The sequence below is a fragment of the Falco cherrug genome, chromosome 13 (genome assembly GCF_023634085.1).
Source record: "Falco cherrug isolate bFalChe1 chromosome 13, bFalChe1.pri, whole genome shotgun sequence".
Lineage (NCBI taxonomy): Eukaryota > Metazoa > Chordata > Aves > Falconiformes > Falconidae > Falco > Falco cherrug.
The window spans coordinates 22955984-22976830 of NC_073709.1; the positions used below are offsets into that span (position 1 = coordinate 22955984).

Sequence of the window (20847 nt, forward strand, 5' to 3'; positions counted from 1 at the left end):
ATTTAAGGGTTCTAAAATAACAGAACAGTCATTTTTCCTGAATGTTCTCAGAACGAACACTTCAGAATACATCATGAACATAAACACAAGTCAATGCAGAAAACCTCTGCCTTATCCCTTAAAATGAGGCATTTTGGTAGGTAAGCTATAGATGCTGACATCCTATAAAGCAGACAACCCCCAAATCAATGTTTACTCCATTTCCCTTAACTATCACTGCCATCTGCATATTCAAGTCAGCCTTAGTTTCAGACTACTTTGAAAAATGAGATCTAAACCCAAACCCATCTCCAAATGGTCTCCTTCTATCTTCCTTATATGTCTTCAATATATTTGGAGTGCATCACGAAGGGACAGACTATAACAAATCAAGCAATTCTATCCATAATATACCACAGCAAAAATGATCAAACATTAGCAAATACAATAAAGGGAAAACTTTTATGCATGGCATTCTTTAGTATTTTCCAGAAGTTTGAGAAAACTCACCTTTCCACAGTTTAGAATCATATAGCATCAGCTTATCCACAAGAGAAGAATTTTCACCATCTGGCCCCTCCTGTAAACCAACCTGGCACAATATTCGACGAAGACCATCTTAATGAAGAGAAATTATATGTTAGTTATAGCTTAAGAAAACCTTGTACATTATTTTGACATATTGGGATTTTCATAAGACACAGTAGAAGCCATAGGGCCCTCTTTTCCTTGACAAATGAGTAACACTGCTCATACTTTGCTGACAGAAACATAAATATTTTATACCTTGCAAGCTTCAGGCTAACCTTATGGAACATTAGGAACCTTGTGAAAATTGCCAAACACAATGATTTGTTTCAAGGTTATCAAACAAAAATGTGTTTCTTAAAAGTGCTGCTGGCTTATTAATATAAGAAATAATTATACAGCAGGCTATTTTTCCACGTTATATTTTTCCTGTTTAGAGTCCTATCAGAAGGAAAATATAATTCATACATGAAACGACTCATACACTCATAGATGAGTTTTTTGTTTACACTTCTTTGTTGCTATTAAAGCCTATCTACATATTTTTTTTCTAATGGAAAGCAGTAATTATTATATGAACATGCAAGTTATGATATGCTTGCAGAAAAGCCTGCACCTGCAACAGAACACAACACAGGAATGCTCATATTAACCATGTTCCACCTAGCTCTGCACTGCAGGTAACGTATATTAACTAACACAACTACATGAGTGACACGCGAGCCCTTATTGCTGCATGCCACTCAGCCATCTCAGCTTCCCAGGCAGAGCTGCCAGTGGATTAGCGCCAGGTGTATCATACCATGCACTGCACGGTGCAGTTCTATACAGTCTGAACTCCTATAGCAGTTTGGGGTTGGGTTTTTTTGCCTTGCAGAGTTCCATTCCAACCAGGGTTATGAAGGGTAACAAATTAAGGGGAACTACTGCATTGTTCAAATAATGACAAACACGTGTTTATTGCTGAAGAAATTACATTTGCTAAAATGGATGTGGTAGTGAAGCTTGTGATAAAGTTCCATAGTAAGGTTTTTCCCTTTATTCACTGACAAAGGTTTGACACTCATTTCACAGCAATCCTCCAACCTAACTTTTCGGCACAGCAGAAAACCCCTCCACCTGCCAACTGCTCTTTGGTCAGGGACATTTAAGTGTAACCACCAGCGTAACTCCATCAGCCCACATTACAGATGAACGGTAACAGGCTGTATAAAAGACTGAGCAGAATCTAGATGTTTGGGTGTGTTTGTCAAAAAGCTAAGGGAAACCAACTTTTTCAGAAGCGTATTTCACAAAACCAGACTGCAGAGTATACTGCAAGACTGCAACCCAAGCTGTGTAAGGCACTTCAAATAACCAAGCACGTAGGTCACAGACAAAACGTACGCATACTGCTTCCTGTCAAACATTATTTTTGCGCTTCTGAATCATAAAGGCCACTACATTTAATGAAATGAACTCTGCAGAATTTCAGAAACACTACACACACACGAACTAACATATTCAGGTGGGGTTTTTTTTGCAGTGGTAACTTAGTGCTGAAAATTAGTGACTTTGGCACCTGGCACAAATGACATGGCACAAAAATGAGCTTAAAGAACATGAGAAAGACAGCACCTGCCTACAGGTTACACTGAAAGGAAAATTCATCTCAGAAATTAAAGATCGTCATGACTCTCCCTTCTATTAATACCTATTATTTGCCAGCAACACTGGCAAATAGTTGCACAAACTGCTACCATAACTTTTCAAAAGTTTGATTTACATAACTTTAAGTAGTCTTATGTTTGTGTAAGTTAATTTTTATCTTTCAAAAAAACCAAAATGATATAGAGATCCTGTGCCTGAAATCTTGGCTACTTTTTTAACTATCAGTCTAATAAAACATACAATCTCTGAAGAAATCTTGCACCTATATAAAACATACATGCAATACTATAGCCGAGTGTGCTTTGCTAGTAATTCTTGTTAACATTTACAGATACACAGAACACAAAGTGCATTGGAGACTGTACCTACACTTCTACATATCAGTAGTTTGACACATTTTCCTTGTATTTCCCCTCATGTGCCACATCTTCACAACCTTATGATTCATCAGGACAAAGGAAGAACTCAAACACTGAGCCTTCCCATGAATATGATACCATTCATCTTGACTCCTTTGAAGAAACCTCTTTCTAAATGTCTGATTAATGCTTCGTTGGCTTCTATACTTACCCAAAAACCTCCACAGATCCTTGCATTTCCTCCGTTCTACTTAGCAAAAAATCTGAAGCAATCACTTTCATCATCATTGATCAAATTACTTCTGAATAATTTTGTTTTATCTAATCAGGTTATTTTCAGCTTACTGCATCTAGGGACTAGGTACTGAAAAATAGCTTATTGGCATACAGCATTTGACAGCGATTCTCAGCTTCTGTTCAGCAGCAACTAAACAGACAACAGCATCCGAGACTGTGAAGTAAGATTTCATATGGCAGTCAGAACTCAGAACAGCACTCCAGCAAGAGAAAATAGCATTAAGTTTGACAAGTTATTTATAGCTTTCCCTTATATATATATATATATATATAACATATCTGAAATAAGTAGACAAAATTGCTTCAGGAATTCAGTTTGCCTCACAAATGCTCCCCAAGTTATCTCAAAGAGTTCAAGTTTGCCCACCTGAATATCCAATAACACTGCCAAGCCAAGTTAGGAGCTTCAGACCAAAGCTCTGATGGGCAACAATAGATGAATGCATAACTTGTACTTTCAATGGCTTTGTCTGACGACTGGTATTTCTCTTAAAAAGAAAAGGAAAAAGGAAGTAATGTATATTTAAGTGAGGACTGCATATATTTCTGTGCAGAAACACAGCATTCCTATGATTGTTTTCAATAATTTATAATATTAATTCATATTCTAATTGCTAACGCCTCCTTAAGGAAGGAAAAAACCCAAGAAAGTCTAAACTTTGTTTGCCCTATTAATATTTGAAGGACCTTATTACGCTGTATCAACATATTTAGGCCACTTCATTTTCCACTTTTGGCCTCTTATCAACGTACACACTGATCTGCTGCATTTTACCGATAAGCAGTCCCACGTGAAACCTAAGACAGCTATGCACATTTGTTCTTCACAACATGACATGGAAATCACACAGCCCACCAAGGGAAGAAACTGATTGTCCACCGACTATTTTTAAAAATACAAATTAAACACACAGAGTTAAAACAAGAAAGCATTTCCCCTTATCTCGGTGATGGAAACCTTAATAGACATTACATGTAACAGCCGTTTCTTCTTTGCCTGCATAGGTGGCAAGTTAGAAATACTGCACAACTTTATCTTTAAAGGTGTGTTAATGTCTTCGAAATACCTTAAACAATTAAAGGCTGGTAACTCTACTTGCAGTATTTGTTTTTCAGTCGAAGCGGCATTATACATGAACTATTTATTTCATGTGATTAAGTACTGCACTGCAGTAGTTAAGAAAAATTAACCAGAAAATATTATTTCCATGTTCTTAACATGGAAGAATCTTGAAATATATAGATATTATTAATATATATATACACATCTAAATACACACGTGAAAAATGAAAGTGTATTTGTAGTTTCACACTTGGATTCAATCAGTAGCAATTTCCATAGTTGTGACTATGAAAGACACAACTTCATACTGTAGGAGAAAAACTAAAGATAGTTTAACTTCACTGATCTGAAGTGACATGCAATTCTAAAATATTACACTTGAAGTTCCTGATCAAACTTTTGTTTTCTGAAAGGAAAAGTAGCCTAGGAACTCCTTTCTAGAAAATGGTGCAAGGCTGTCCATAGTAGGAAAAAAAACCCAAAAAACAAAACCAACCAAAAAAAAAACCAGCATAAAGGTGAATTTTGAAATTTTGAAATGTCTACTGTGCATATTGTAAATAGTATCTCCAACACTGTGTATTATTAAAATATAAACAGCCATTATGGTAGCAGTATCACAAAACTTCACAGCAAAGCCTCTTTTTGCTCAAGATGAGGCAAGTATGTAGATGATATTACTTACCACTATTACTTACCACTATTACTGATTTTGCTTGATCACAGTACTGAAAGTCTCCATATCGAACAGACCTACGTCCCTTCAAATTTATAAAGGAGTAACATTACCACCAACTTCTAAACAAGAAGTTCAAATGCTGTGTTTTACATTAGCATAAACAATACAGTAAAAGTTTCAGATGCACACTGACCACTCTTTCATGTTAGTTTCCTTTTTGAAGTACCGTATATAGTTACATACTTGCATTTCCAAAATGCACCCTGTACTTTTTAAAAGAAAGTAAAATTATATCACATAAGCAGTTACCTCATATCAAGTTTTCTGTGTATAATACTGTTTTGAAGATGTAACCATCACACTTCTTTTATTTAAAATACTGAAAACTTACCTTCAGTACTAATGCATTGATGATTTTGGTAGAATTTAAGATATTTCAGACATGTCTATGCTTTTCAAAAAGTAGATATTAAAAGGTAATTGGATTTCTAAACATACATCTAAAGCACTTGGTTTATTTCAAAACATTTCCAGTCTTTCTGCACTGTCAATACATAAATTAAAATAGATAGTTGATTCAATTTATAGTGTATTATCAACAGAATAGCTTACTGAGATTTTAGATCTGGTGTGATGCCAAATCATTGTTTCAGGCATAACCTTCTCATGTCTTTTACATACATACACACATGCATATGTATATATGCATTAACATACGTATTTATAAGTAGGACAGGGATCAACAGTAAGGGAAAATCTCCAAAGCACATGATACAATATGCAGCATGTGCTCAAGTCAGCACATCTTCAGGAATCAGACAGGAATCTTTTGGTTACTGATATCACAGAAGTACAGTAGTGATAATACAAACTCAAAATCTAGGTCAGTGTTAAGTAATATACAGTGGTTATATTTCCGTTTCCACTGAGCTTCCTGAAGTACTTTAACAACCCAAAATGAAACTCTCATTGCCATTTTGGAAGAGACTTCCTCCCCCCCCAAAAGACATGAGACAACAAAACCATATAAAAGGAAGCTCATTTTCACAGCACCTGCTTAACAGCCTCACAGAACCAATAACAAAATGAAGCTGTCCCTAGAAAGTGTCCCTTTCTTAAAAAAATGCACACAAGCCACAATACAAGCACAGCTGACAGTGCTTACAGGACTGACATATTAGTTAAAATTATATTCAGCATGTAGTGATTCTGAACTCATTGTTCTTTCTAAACACTGTATGAAATGCTTTACCTCTTCCTGCAATTATCATCTGACAATTATGAAAAAAAATATTAAATTTAAAAAAATCCACAAATAGTTCCATAAGCACTGAAACAAAAGCAGTCAATAAGGGATTTTATCCCTCACTGGCTGTTGATGGTGTTGACTGGTGTTTCTTTGAGAAACATTTTGCACGCTTGGAGCACATATAGGGGCTCCTTCAACGTCAGCTCCCTGGTGCACAACAAAGGACGAGCTAAAGCTGCTGCCTGTCCTTGACAGAGGAGTGAGAGACACCCTGCTGTCTACACTCACAAGACTTACTGGAATATGGTTACACTGAAACATATATTCAATATTAGATCTGGTTTGGATTGGCCAATGAGTTAAGAAGTTTTAGAGTGGCCTGACACACAGGGCTTAGTCACGTTACCCACAGCCTTTGGGAAAACAAACTACAGTAAGTATAGTCATATATAGTAAACATTAGGGTAACTATAATTAAAAGTTCTAGCAATTAATGTACTTACATCTCTGTCTACTGTTGTTGCAAAACCAATAGCTTCTTTCTGCGTGCAGTTGACAGCCTTCTGAAGAGTATAAATAACTTGTTCATAGGTATGGACTTCATCATTAAACAACATGCAGTAGTAAGTGTCATTCTTCTCACTTCAAAGCAAGAATTGAATTTATATAATTCCAAGTAATGTAATAAAAAAAAAATAAAAGTCAACTTGTAGTTTCACCAAGTTTTCCACCAAGCAGGGAATCCAAGCCTGGGCTTCCTTTGCTATATGGAACATATCTCAGCAACTTATTTGAGAAGGACTGACCACCCCTAACTTTTATAGGAATGTGCATCTTTCCTGCAAAATTAAGTCCAAAATGACAAAAGACAATAGTCTTTTTTATTTTTAAGTCCAAAATCTTAAGACAATACTTAAGTCTAAATATTATTTTTGAACATTCGTTGATTATGAATTAATAGTTTCCTACTATGGAAAACACATTTCCTTCCAGTGCAGCTGTGCTCAATACATTCCCTCACAGCTTCTTTGAGATTTCACCGGTCTTGGCATAATTTCACCACATCTGTTTCCCCAGTATTGCTTAAAGGTCCATCAGACAACAAAGACTTGGCAGTCTCTTAAAAAATTCGAACTTCACAATCCTCAAACCCACAACTTACTACGCTTACATAGAATCAGTGCAATCTTTTGATTCCCATCATTTATTTACACAGCATTCTTACTTACACAACATAAAGTAAGATACTAACAAGATGTCACAAATGAGTCCATAACTACAATGCCGCAGTACACCTGAACATTCTGTCTGATCTGTAATAAGTGGATCACTAAAAGTACAAAATACTTTTACCATCAGAATTTCAGTAACTTTGACCATAAGAAATTAACCTGCCACTTATTTCACAGTATTGTATTTTACTAATACTTCCTTTTCAATACTAAGAAAATTAAGGTATAATAAGGACATTGTTTCATCATTGCTATGGAGAGAAGTGGGCTGTATAATCAAAAATGTAAAAAATATGAGAAAACCAAATCTACTGAAATTGTTTTAGTCCATTGTCTAGAAAAAAATCATGACAGTTTTAGGAAAGGCAGAAAAGATACTTAAAATCAGAATTTGCTTTTTCTATTGTAATTATCTGCAGGCCTTTAAAAGGTAGAAGACAAACACTATACTTACATCATTTCTAAGCCAGGCAATTCATTTTCCTTTTCCCAAGTTAATATATCTACTGCATATTTAAATGTGATGGCAAAAATATTATAAGCTCTTGCCACCATATCTTCTGGTAAGTGCACAAGAGGATCCTGGAAAATAAATATAAATAGCAATTGAGAAATTAAATGACATTCAAAGCAGAAATCGTCAAATTTGCACCTCTCTGTCAAAGACAATGTAAGCATCTTTAATGATGTCTTTCATTAAATGATTTTACATTTAAAAGTAACAGAGTCAATAATCATCCTGTTTTCCCAGTTCTTCACTGACAATCATCAAAGCAGTAATCTCACATTCAATATCTAAATGTTAACTTGCCTCTGGTCACCCACTTAAATTTTCACACACTTCTCCATTTTCATTGTTCCCACTTCTGCATACCTTCAAAGATAGTTCTTCTGAAGAGCTTTTAACCTAAGGTGTATTAAAATCTGTTTTTTCTGCGATGCCTTCAAAAACATAATTGGAAATCACTGCATCTTTTGTTCCACTTACCAGTATTAGTAAACTGCAGAATACAAATAACTATGCATCTACTGCCTTGTTTTATATGTAGCACACATTTAGAGACAGTCTTACCTATCCAAGCTTATACAACATCCAGGACACTGGGATCATGATTTATGATGCATGTCTCTTAATTGTTGTGGTATATAAATAATTAAATGCCTAAATGTAACTATGTATTTCATGATGATCTGCCCATGTCTCAGCCTTGTTCAGACAGCTGTTGCCCTTTTTTATATGGAACACGTACCCACTTGTGCCCATTCCGCACTCTCCAGGGTACCCTTCATTTGACATCTGCAACAGCCACTATAAACTCATCCTCCTCTCTCTGCCAGAGCAGAATGGCTGCTGCTGCAGGTGGGGGAACTGAGATGAAGAGGGGGAGAAAGAGGAGTGCTGCCTCAGCCTGCAAAGTCAAACTGACTACTTTTTGGAGCAGTAAATGAGAACCACCACCAACTCCCAATCAGGTAGTACAGGTACCACTGCCATTTCCTTCCAATCCGTTTCAAGGGATTTGTTTGTTAACAGAAAATATTAAAACTTCTTCTCTGAAAGGATTCTTCTTCTACTATTTCACATTTTTGGTGTTCAGAATCCCTGTTCTACAAAGCTGGAAAGGGAACACTACGTGCCCTGCCAGTCACCTAGACATATACTATACCTTGGGTCACTGACTCAACTTGTCATTTGATATTTTGAAGTATGTGTAATTGCTTGCCAATTAAAATACCTAACAGTAGCCCAATCTCTGTTTTAGGATTACCCAATACCAAATTCTGTGTTTCACTGCAGTTTATTTGTATAAAAATCGCCACAATAAACTTTTCAGAACTTAAGTCTGTGTTACCTGCAGAAGGCCCTTGACAGTCAGCAATTCACCTGTACTAAGTTTATCCACCTTCTCCCCAAGATTCTTTGGGAATATTTGGAAACTTTTCAGGAATGTTACTAACTGCCATTTCTCTTTTTTGGCTTCATTTAAAACTTTTCTAGGGTACGGAGAACTATCAGTCACCAAAAGCAAAGGCAAACCTTAAGCAGCAGCACTGCCTCTGTTCCCAGCACCTTCAACACAGACACACATCTGGGCAAGGCAGGAAACAAACTCCAATAATTCTCAAACAGTCCTTGGCCTACCCTGAACACAACACCGCAATAGATCTCAATCCCCATCGCTCACGGGGAAGAAACACAAAGCCCTAATGTTTCTGTCAGTAACACTCACTGTGTGAGTATCTTTGGACACAGAAGTAGCAGTCCACCCAAGATTTCAGAACAAGAGTTTTCTAAGGTTGCTGGCTAAGGTAAACTGGCATGTAGATCAAGTGGTGAGTCCATGCAGAAGTGCTAGCCTTAGGGCTGAAATAGTGAGAGAAGGACCACTGCGACTGCAAATACAGTTACAGTTGCTTCACTTAAACCATCACATCAGCAAAATTACTACAAAAATTTGCCTGTTTTCCCTTCAAAAAAATCTCACACAAATTAATTACATAAGAACATACACAAAGGGTTAAACCAGAAGCTCAACTAGCCACTCACACCCCCGAGATGAAGTAACAATACTAAGGGAAGAGTATAAGAAAAAGAGAATGCTCCTCTAGGTCTCCAGCAACTCAAGACGCTAATACTTCCCACACCAAAGATGGTACCTGCAATTTTAAATGGCCATTGATCATTTTTTCCCCTCCAAACATGTTAAATTTCCTTTTGAACTATATAAACTTTTAACAATGGTGCTTTGTAACAGTTAGTCCAACAGCTTGAGTTCATACTGTAATAAGTAGTATGTCTCTTTGCATTTAGCATGTCCAAGTAGTTATGCTATGAGAAATGGTGAAGATATGTTCTCTATTTACTTTCTCCATACCAAACAAGATTTTATAGACCTCTATCTTATTACATCTCCATTATGGATTTCCTGTAACAGCAAGCTATTTTGATTTAAAAAATCTGTGCACTTTACTTTGGTAAGAATCGGAACATATGTTGCACAGACAGCTTAATTTGGCTTCTTCATGCACATGATTACATACAGATTTTTTTTTCACATGGCAGACTCCCTTCACCTTTCAGAGTAAGACAGAAAAACAAAGAAACAGAACTAAAGCTGCAGAGGCGACCGAGAGCATACAAATGGAGATATAGCCTTCAAGTGGAAAATGTCATTCTAAAGAACTCCTTAAGTTCGACGTTAACTTTGTCTAACATAGTGTGGTTCAAATATTACTACTAAATTTCTTCCCATCTCCCATGCATGGTATACAAGACCAAAAATAACCTCATATGAATGATTTATACATATATACACACACACACAGATAACAGTGTTTTGAAACATGCCGCCTCAATCGTTACTACCTCTTCTTCTGCAGTCTCTGAAGTGTTAAGTTCATGCTTTTGACAGTAAGGACCTTCCTTCCAAGCTTCTGTATCACCACAGTCACAGAAACCTCCTCCACCTGATGTTGTCATCTGAAATTATTTTTAAAAATGAACCAACAGTTCATCTGAATATTCATATACATACATGCAAATTCAGAAATAAGTCGTTATAGCTGAACTACAAAAGCATGTTCTAACCAGTACCCTGTTAAAATAGCACAGTGAAACCATGTCTGCACTTCCATGACAGCTGAAAGCTCATCTACTTCATCAGCCTGCATGTGCCAAAAGAAAAGGAAAAAAACCGCCAACCTTCAAACACCCACATTCTGCCCCACCTGAAGGCTGTGGGTTTTTCCTGGTTTTCAGTTTTTCAGAATCTATTACTTGCAAAGCCATCTGTACTATCTCAGATTCTCACATTTCTAATCTGAACAAAGCTAAACTGTTTCATATAGGACTATTACACAGAGAGAAAAAGATACCTTGTTTACAGTAGAAGGAATTTACAGGCAACACTTAAATTGTTTACGTAAGTCTTACTAATCACAGAGAAAAGTATTGGAAAACTGTTATATTTACACTGTTTTAATAAAATTTATTCTACAGCTAAGACCAATTTAGTCAAGTGTAATGATACTCTTTTTGAACCACAACTATTAGCTGATCCATAGAATTCTTTCACCTATTTTTGGCATATAGATCCATTCTGTACATACTGTAGGAAGTACCTGTATCAACAAAATTACACTTCTGGACATCACCTAGACTTGTTAATTCACTAAGCTTGCCAACTAAAACCTACATACAAGTATAATGATATCAGCAAATTGGGTTGGCTTTCTTGTGGCAAGTTGTTGTGTTTGGGGTTCCCCGCCCCCCCCCCCCCCCCCCCCCAAAAAAAAAAATCTTAGTGGTCACTATAACCATGCAGTGATCGGATTTACATTAACAGCAGTGCAGTATTGTCAAACACAGATTTACAGAAAGGCTGCACTGGTAATTTTCACTTAGCTTCTTAGTTTAAAAACACACCAAGGCCCCCTTGGTTTTGTTTGCAGGGATTTTTTAACTAATCTGTACTACTAATAACAGTATATTACTAAAAACCAGCATCTACAGTTTTATTTTCTGTTTTAACTTTATGTTTAAAAACAAGCAAAAATCCTGCTATTGTACAGAATTTGATAATTCAGCTGTTTAAATGAAGCAAATTGTAAATAAAAATGGTTTCTTAATTAAGGATTTTAATATTTTTTGAAATCAAACATCAAGGTCAAAGCAAGTAAAAAAGCAGCTCTAATGCTGTAAAATTCACTAAAGGGCACATGCTAAAAATAACATACATTTGTAAACTTAACTCTTGCGCACAGAATTTAATTGCTTAATATTTCAGAAGTGTTAAGTTTCAGAATGTACACAGATCAAAACACTCAAGTACTTGTGAGATTATTTCAGACATAATTCAAACCTTGTGTTCATCCAACATTTTAAAATTATGTATACATTCTTAAACGTTAAACAAGGAGTTTCATACACATACAAAATTATAAATGACTACACCCTATATTCCAGCAGTATTACTAACCCTGTATCGGTGCTCTCTATGAATGCTTCCAAGAAAGCACTCCATGCATAACACGCAAGTTGGGTCAACCGCACAGTCTCTGAAAACAGCAACAAAACACACACAGAAAAAGAAAAAGGGAAGCATTAAACAAGTAGTTTTTCCTTTAATTACACATTTTACAGCAGGTAATTTTCAAATATCACCAATATGAACCTTATGACTAATATATACATTCTTCTGAAAGACAAAAGGGATGGCTTCCAAGGAAAGGGAAACAAATGAAGGAGAAAAAAAATTTTATAACAGAGGAGGCTTTAAAATATTGTCTGGGTAGCATGTATATTTGGGCAATATAGCCATTGCCTTCAAGAGATGAGAGAAGTATATAAGCAAGTAAACAGATGAATTATAGAACACAGTACGGACAGGTAAACGGTATAAACTCAAGCAAGTTCTCTCAAGTACAGCATTAACAATCTACAGTCTCAAGCAATCAGAGAAGACATCTTTTTCACTGAACACTGGGAAGAAAAACAGCACACAACAGATTAGATCAAACCTCTGCTTCTAAGTTTAGCCCTACAAGCTCACTGAAGAGGTCCAAGATCACAATGTTGTCAACCAGGAGATAAGAGACCGTAATAAGGTCCTGTCTACAAGCACTGCTATATTAGAGAGAAGTAATATTTCTCTCAAAAGGGGCTAAACAAATGAATGAGAGGATTATGATTTACATTAAGTGTCTCCCTGAGAAATACTGAAAACACATGAACTTGTGTAATGCAACTGACTTCAAGGCACCTCCAGATTAAAGGAGCCAGGTTTTGCAATGTAAAAATAACTACCAAGAGAATGAATGCCTTATGATGGTTATTATTAAAACAAGAATTCAGAGAAAGAACTTTGTCCAAAACAAAATACCAGCAATCTTATGAAATATTATTACCAAGAATTCTCTTAATTTCATTTCAGCAAATAAATTAAATCAGGTGATCACTGAAAGGTAATCTGGCAATCATGCCTAACTATGCATAAAGTACCATTTTCACATTCGTTTTCTCCACAGGAGCCATTAAAGGTGAAAATGGCAAAGCAAACTTATACAAAGCTCTTCTGTTTCAGAATAATTTATGTTCATGGTATTTCTTTTATTTTAATTATTAAAAAAATCAAAACCACATGTTGCAACAATATGCCTACAGGATTGGGTAGATCAGTTCTACAATATTGGGTATCGATTCTTCAGAGCTCTAAATGTGTGGCAATGTACTTACAAACCCAGTACCATCTGCCAAGAAGTAAGAGTGCTTATACCTAAACCAGAGGCAAACCTTTTAAGTTTCACAACTGGACAGAAAAGCTACTGCTTTTAATGTATGTCATGGACTCAGAAAACAATTACTTTCTGTATCCCACAAAAGTTTAATTTAAACTCTCATTATTCTTCATTATCAGCTATAAGTCAAAAAAAATTATTAACACACAACAGGAAATATTAATGGGTTTATAGCTACGTTCAATACCTAATCAAAAGATGAGAGACTCCATCTTCACAGCAGCAACAGCAAAAAATATTTTGTATTCACTGCTGATCCTGACTTGAGCTGAAGATTGGACAAGATGGCCTACCAAGGCATCCTTTCTAATCTTAATGACATTATGATTATATTGCTGCGTTCAAATAATTTTTTCTACTGAAAGAAAGACCCTGAGTATGAACAGTACATTCATTCTCTAAATCCTACACCAATGGATTGCATTTTTCTATGTTTTCATCATAACTGACAGTATTTGCAAGGATATACTTTAGATACTGGGTTGTTTCTCTTGAAAAATCAAGCATTCAGTACAAACTAACAGAAGTCCCACAGTTTTCATTAGTCCATTTGAAGAGTATTTGATCATTAACACATTACTTCTAGGCTACAATGCGATTTGACTTAAAACACTAGTTCTGCGGTTTGGTTTTTTAGGACCAGATTTCACGGAAATCCTTTTTATAGCCTCTGATATTCTTCAGTCTCCCTACACAGATCTCTCCACTTTTTCACAGGTATGAAGGAAGACCCTAAGAACACCTGAGAGGAAATGGAGTTTTCTTAGTGGTTGAAAGTATCTAAAGTACCCATCAGTTTAATCCCATCCACCTCCAAATAACATGTCTCAAAATATTTGCAAAACTACCTATTCTAACTGATCGTTGAAATAGAAATGCAGAAAAGGCAGCTTGCTGAGTTAAGTGTCTCAAGTCCGCCCTGAATCAGAACTTCAGTAAGGCCAATAAAGTACCATCTTTCCAGAAAAGGAGAGATCTAGACAGTAAATTCTTCTATAATCATCCTCTCCTTGTAAATGAAGGAGATGGAAAACCAGAAAAATAAACCCTCAGAATAAGACAGATGTTCCCTCCCCCCATCACCCCACCAAGTGTTCAAGTGTCCAAGAGAGTGGTAGGAACCACACAAAACAAGAAGAATCTGTGTGAGAGAGAGTACAAACTCAACTACAGATGGTTCAGGAACGAGAACATGATGAGTATACAGCTAGCTAACACACTAGCTTAAAACTGCAGATTTTTTAAATACTTGTAATTGGTTAGTAATTTCCTGTCCTCTTTCAGGTAAAAAGGTATTTTCAGAGAGATCTAGAGATAAAGGTAGGGAAGGAACAAGAAGCTGGTACGCCTGTTTTAGCATTCAATAGACTGGTTTATCAGGTCATGGGAAGAGGTCTAATATACAGGAATAACAGCTGGTATTAAACACCTGCGTTACACATGCATACATCTGACCACCTACTTCTGATTAATGCCCTTAAATCACACAGTTCACCCCCCATTTTCTTTATCTTTTCTTTTGTGCAGAAAACACTCTACATTATAGTAATTAATATTTTTTCATTTACAAATCCATAGCACGTTAATTTTGCCCTGGCCCCACCTGTCATGAAATACTGCAAGATTACTTTAAAAATACATTTGGGTATTAACTTTTCATTAGGCCAGAATATTCTTATCAAAAACTGTTCATGACTTCAGATTATAAATACTTCACAATGCTAAAGTTGAACTACCTGCAAGAATATGTCGGCTCTCCCACTTTAAAAACACGGCCACAAAGATGGGAAGGTTTGTTCGCTTGCTCAAGCTTTGGAAAACCAAATGCAGGATCTTCGCCACAAAGATACCATTCCATCGGTCCCAGCAAAACGTGTTGTGCCAGCATGTCTTCTCTCTGTGGGGCAGGGTTAGGACCCCTGCAGTAAATTTTTGGTACATAATAGGCCAGATGCTGGTATACTTCCTTCTGAAGGTCATTTGCTTGCAGCCATTTCTTTTAAATTAAAAGGAATAAGAACACAAATTGATCATTAATAAAAATACCAAACATAGTTCTAACCATCAAGATGAATTTTTTTATTGCTAAATCAAAAATCTGAAATGGTATTGCAAAACTAGAAAGCCATGCTTCCTTCTAAGTGCTAAATCTAGACAATCTCAGAAGAAAGACATTCAGAATGGAATAATTTGATAATCTGCTTGCAAATTTTATCCTTTTGACACACAAAATGCTTTTCAAAACCACAAGATTTGAAAGACCATATTTTTAAAAAATTTCCTCCAGGATGCATGACAAGTGAAATATCCCAACATTAGCTGTGACTTTTAGGATAAGCCCTAGATTGTGCTGATTGCATTTCTCTGGAGTGCAGGCTGATGCTGCCAGCTGGGGACACAGAGCAGCACCAAAAAACTGGAGTTGGCAAGGAACAGGCAAAGACAAAAAGTACAAGAATGGCAAACACAGCATTAGGTAACAGTCCTCCTCTCATTTAATTTCAACAAATTACTTATGAAAGGGGGGGGGGGGGATCTCCCACCACCAAAATAACTTCTCTGAATTGCTATTTCAAGTGTGGTGTTAGATCCATGAATTCTTGTATAAAGTTTGCATGCCAGGGCTTTGGTAGCAGGGGGATACAAGGGTGGCTTCTGTGAGAAGTTGCTTCCCCTGTGTCTGATAAAGCCAACGCCAGCCAGCTCCGACAGACCTACAGCTGGCCAAGGCTGGTAGCACCTCTGGGATAACGTATTTAAGGAGTAAAAAAAACCAAACAACTGAGCAACTGCAGCCAGGACTGAGAATATGCAAGAGCAACCGCTCTGCAGCCCCCCAGGTCGGTGCAGGACGGGGGGCAGGAGGGGCTCCAGGCACCGGCGCAGAGATGCCCCGGCAGCCCGCGGTGGAGCCCACGGTGGGGCAGGCTGTGCCCTCAGCCCATGGAGGTCAGCGGGAGCAGATCCCCACCTGCAGCCGGGGAGGACCCCACGCCAGGGCAGGGGGTGCCCAAAGGAGGCTGTGACCCCGTGGGAAGCCCACGCTGGAGCAGGCTCCTGGCAGGACCCGTGGCCCCATGGAGAGAGGAGCCCAGGCTGGAGCAGGGTTGCTGGCAGGGCTTGTGACCCTGCAGGGACCCACGCTGGAGCGGTCTGCTCCTGAAGGACGGCACCCCGCGGGAGGGACCCACGTGGGGCAGTTTGTGAAGAACCGTGGCCCCTGGGAAGGACCCATGTAGGAGAAGTTCATGGAGGACTGTCTCCTGGGGGAGGGACCCCAGGCTGGAGCAGGGGCAGAGTGTGAGGACCCTCCCCCTGAGGAGGAAGGTGCAGCAGAGACAGCGTGTGATGAACTGACTGCAGCCCCTGCTCTCCATCCCTCTGCACCGCCGGAGGGGACGTAGAGAATTCAGGAGTAAACCTGGGCATGGAAAGGAGGGAGGGGTGGGGGGAAGGTGTTTTTAAGATTCAGTTTTATTTCTTATTATCCTACACTGATTTGATTGGTAATAAATGAAACCAATTTTCCCCAAGTCATGTTTGTCTTGCCTGCGACAGTAATCACTGCATGATCTCCCTGTCCTCATCTCAACCCACGAGCCTTTGAATATATGTTCTCTCCCCTGCCCAGCTAAGGTGAGGAGCAATAAAGCAGCTTTTGGTGGGCACCTGGTGTCCAGCCACGGTCAACCCACCACAATTCTCTTAATCAGTTGTAAAAAACAATGTTGACAGAGCATTTAAAAGCCAAACCACTGTACCTGCTATAAGCCACTGAAAAACTCACAGCTCTTTCTAGGTTTCTTTTTTTCCCCTTGTATACATACACAAAGTAAAAAAAAAAATCCCCTAGGACAACATTTGTTTTATTTCTGCCTTGTGGATTACAATTTTATAAAGATTTAAACTGTAAATTAAGGCTGCAAGGTTTTTATAATAAACAAACAGGAGCAAGCGCGTACTGCAAGCATGCACTGATTAAATCCTGCGTTACATAAACAGCCTTAGTATGCCGTTTCTCACTCTAAGTATGACAACCAGATACCCTCTGGCAACTTCAAAGAATTTAGAATCAACCTAAAACTGTACATGAAAACCAAGAATTAATTATACCAAAATAAATGCGTTTGGTAACCAAATCTTAAAGCTTGATTTACTCTGAATTATTTATGACTTACTCTAAAGAACTTGTTTGAGGCAACACAGTTGTAGTAAGTTCTTCAGGATACAGACATAGAGTCAGCAGAGTATTTGTACCATTTAAGAACTGCTGCATTTTTGCCCTTTTTAAAAATACATCATAGTATTTTCATTTTCTAGACTACGTTTTCTAAAGCAGAACTTCATATTAAATAACCCTTATTTGTCAGTACAGCTCTTTGTAAATAATATGCTTTCTTCACTTCTCTTTTGCTAAATTTGACTTCTTAAAATCATAATCAATACACTCAATCTTTCTGTATTTATCTAGCTTTGATAGTCAAAGCCCAGATTTTTTCCAAGAAAGTCCATGGGAAAAGGTTGCCAAAAAGCCTTATCCAACAATCAAGAAACATATAGATAATCTCACCATTCCCACCAGGACTCAAAAAGTACCACACAAAAATGAAAAAAGTAAAGTTTTCATTACTAAGAATTTGATTTGGTTTTTCTTTCTAGTTCATTAATCTTTTCCTCTCCTTTCCAATTAGTAAATGAATTTTTAGATTATTTTCTAGGGCATATATTAGTTACTATGCCTGCATTTTTCTCAGCAAAATACCTTTAATTTCAGCCTTTTGATTCAGCAATACATTAGTAATTTCTATCTAGAAAATACACAGTGCATATTAGCTATGCTACAAGCTCAGACAAATACCTAACCAGAGAAAATTCTTGTTCCTCGAGTAAATGGCTTTCCCATCCCCAAAATCCTGGGAGTACTTGCCTGAAAGTTAGGTGTGGCAACACTGAACATCATCACACCTACAACTCTTTGCAGAGCCAGTTCTATACACAAAACTGTGCATATAGTTTTGAAAATCAGATCCTGGCTAAAAGAGTATCAGAAGGAAGTACAACCTACTAGGACACAGAAACAGATGTCACTCCAAGAGCTATCAGAAAAGCACTAAGTACTGTTACGCATGTCAAATTTTTACTAGATATATATAAATATGCAAACATATGTTGTGCTGCCTTTCTAAATCACTACCTGGGAGGCACTGAACTCCAGCAAAACTACTCAAAACTTTGGAATTTGTTCTGTAAAAAAAACATTTTGTATTTAGGCAGGTCTTCAATTAGTATTTGTCTATCATCTAACCTGAAGTCATATGTAAGAAAATCTAATGTTTAGCTCTCCCAGGAGAGGTTTTTATTAAAAAGGGAAGTGTATGCCTCTTCACTTCCTCCTCCCTCAGACTTACTCTCCTGCAGCAATTTTTGACTGCCCTGGGAAAAAAACCAAAGAAACCCCAACAAAACAAAACCAAAAACATCAACAGAAAATTGATCAAACAACATTTTATGTAAGTAAATATCTAACGGGCCATCAGGGTTTCTAACAAATCCACATCTAAGAGATACTAGAACAAAATATATAATACAAATAAGCCATAAAAGAACACAGTTTACTGTTTCAAAAGCTAAAAGGTAGAATTTATGTTTTTCTTAGCTACACAAATAGATACTTGTATTTGAGCAACGTAGGCTCATGTTCTGTTACAGATAATTTATTCTTTTGATCGCTGTTCTTTGGCAGTTTATCGTTAAGTTGTTGCAATGAGAAACTGAAGCATAAATTGCTGTAACTATATCTTTGGACTGGCACTTGTTTTGTTAATATTGTGCTATCAACAAAGTAATGCTATAGGCAAAGGAAGGAGAAAAAAACCGCTAAAACCCAAGTATGTTGTTTACATATACAATCAGGCAGTGCCAGCAGCATTTAGCTGATAGTGCACTGTAGATTTGAGTGATAGATTTCAGAATTGTAAAAATGAGAAAGAACTGACTAAAGTTAAAGTTGTACCTATAGTGAATTCCTAAATGTGTTCCACTTGGAGCACGTTTGCCTGGGGGCTACCTACAGTGTGACCCCAAAAAAACCCCACATTTGTTACTCAGGCAGACAAGGTAGTCTGGGCTGTTTGGACTACTTTATGAAGTGTTTGGTGGAATTACTGGGTTTGCTGTTGAGGGGGAGGGAAGACTAATCCTGGAGCTAAACTAGCTATGACATAGCTAACTATGCACATTTGCCCATCTAATCATACCTTCGACTGCACTGTAGATACACCAGCACAATCTGAGAATTATGTGAATTACAACATTGTCTTATTTTCTTTTGGAAAGCAGACAATATAATTCTCATCAACACACACACAGCCAGCTCTTTCAGGTCTTACCCTACAGATACACACACAAGCAGTCCCAGGTGCTGTCTCAGTATTTTAATGTATAAATCCAGTTCCTTAAAGGCACAAGCGTCTATGAGATGTGGCATTTATGCCAGAAATAAAAATTTATCTGAAAACTTTACCCTCAAGACTTCAGTTCCCTTAAAACTACTCTTCATAAAAGCAGGAAAAGTATATAAGCAAAAGTAGATTGCTCCAAATATTACATTGATTTTACCAATGTTTCCTCTACAAACGTCCCATTCCAATAGTCCTGGGCTTAACTAGTGCAAGCTTTTGCTAGAACTGCATCTTAAATACTGGGAAGAACAGAAGAACCCTGCAATGAAACTTCAGCACTACCGAGCATATTTGGGGTCACGCATCCACCTAAACCAGCATCCACCTAAACCAGCGAGGGGATGGGGGGTCTTCTCTGGACGAGGAGATGCGAAAGGCAGCAGGCGAGGCCGGAGAACCGAGCCCGGCTCTCTGGAGGAGGCGAGGAAGCAGCAGAGGACGGAGCGAACACACCGAGCCGCGGCCCCGCTGCCCCCGCCGAGCCCCCGAGCGGCGGGGAGGCGCGGCCGCCCCGGGCAGGCGGTGACCGCGTCCCGGCGGCGTGCGGGGAGCCACCTGCGCCAGCCGGAACAACAGGAAAAGCCGGCTGCTCGCTGCCATCCATTTCGGCTACCGCAACAGCGACGCCGGCGACAACAGCGGGCTACGGCCGGGCACCGGCGCCCGCTGCCGCCCAGGGGTGCCCCTGCGGCCGGCCCGGGCGGCGACACCCCCTCACGGACAGCCTGCCCGCCCCCCCGCCCCGGCCGCAGCCTGGTCCCGGGCCCAGGAACGGCCCCCGGCCCTCCCGGCCCCGCCGCCGGCCGGGCAGGCCGGTGCCGCCCGCCGGCCTCGCGAGCCCCCGCTCCGTCCCCGCCCCGAGCTCTTCTCGCCCTTCCGCCCCGGGCCCGTCGCCTCACCACCGCGATCTCCTCGGCGGAGCACTCCAGCAGGCTCTTGTCAATAGCCTGCACCTCCGCCTCCAAGTCCGCCGCCATCTTCTCTCCGCCCCCCGCGCCGCCGCCGCCGCCGAGGCAAGGACGCCCGGAACCGGGCCCGGCCGGCCGCTCAGCC

The 20847-nt window shown here is 38.7% G+C and overlaps 1 protein-coding gene across 2 annotated transcripts in view; it reads right to left on the reverse strand.

The window, feature by feature from the left end:
- Positions 1-20847, reverse strand: part of UBR2 (ubiquitin protein ligase E3 component n-recognin 2) — a 60034-nt gene extending 39187 nt beyond the window's left edge. For both annotated transcript variants that reach the window (XM_055725645.1, XM_055725646.1), the window contains exons 1-9: positions 20694-20847; positions 15070-15329; positions 12016-12094; positions 10404-10517; positions 7491-7618; positions 6308-6446; positions 4575-4637; positions 3181-3301; positions 490-597 (exon numbers count right to left, since the gene is read on the reverse strand). In XM_055725645.1, the coding sequence (XP_055581620.1) occupies positions 490-597; positions 3181-3301; positions 4575-4637; positions 6308-6446; positions 7491-7618; positions 10404-10517; positions 12016-12094; positions 15070-15329; positions 20694-20771 (1090 nt within the window). In that variant the 5' untranslated portion in view covers positions 20772-20847. The remainder of the gene's footprint in view (positions 1-489; positions 598-3180; positions 3302-4574; positions 4638-6307; positions 6447-7490; positions 7619-10403; positions 10518-12015; positions 12095-15069; positions 15330-20693) is intronic.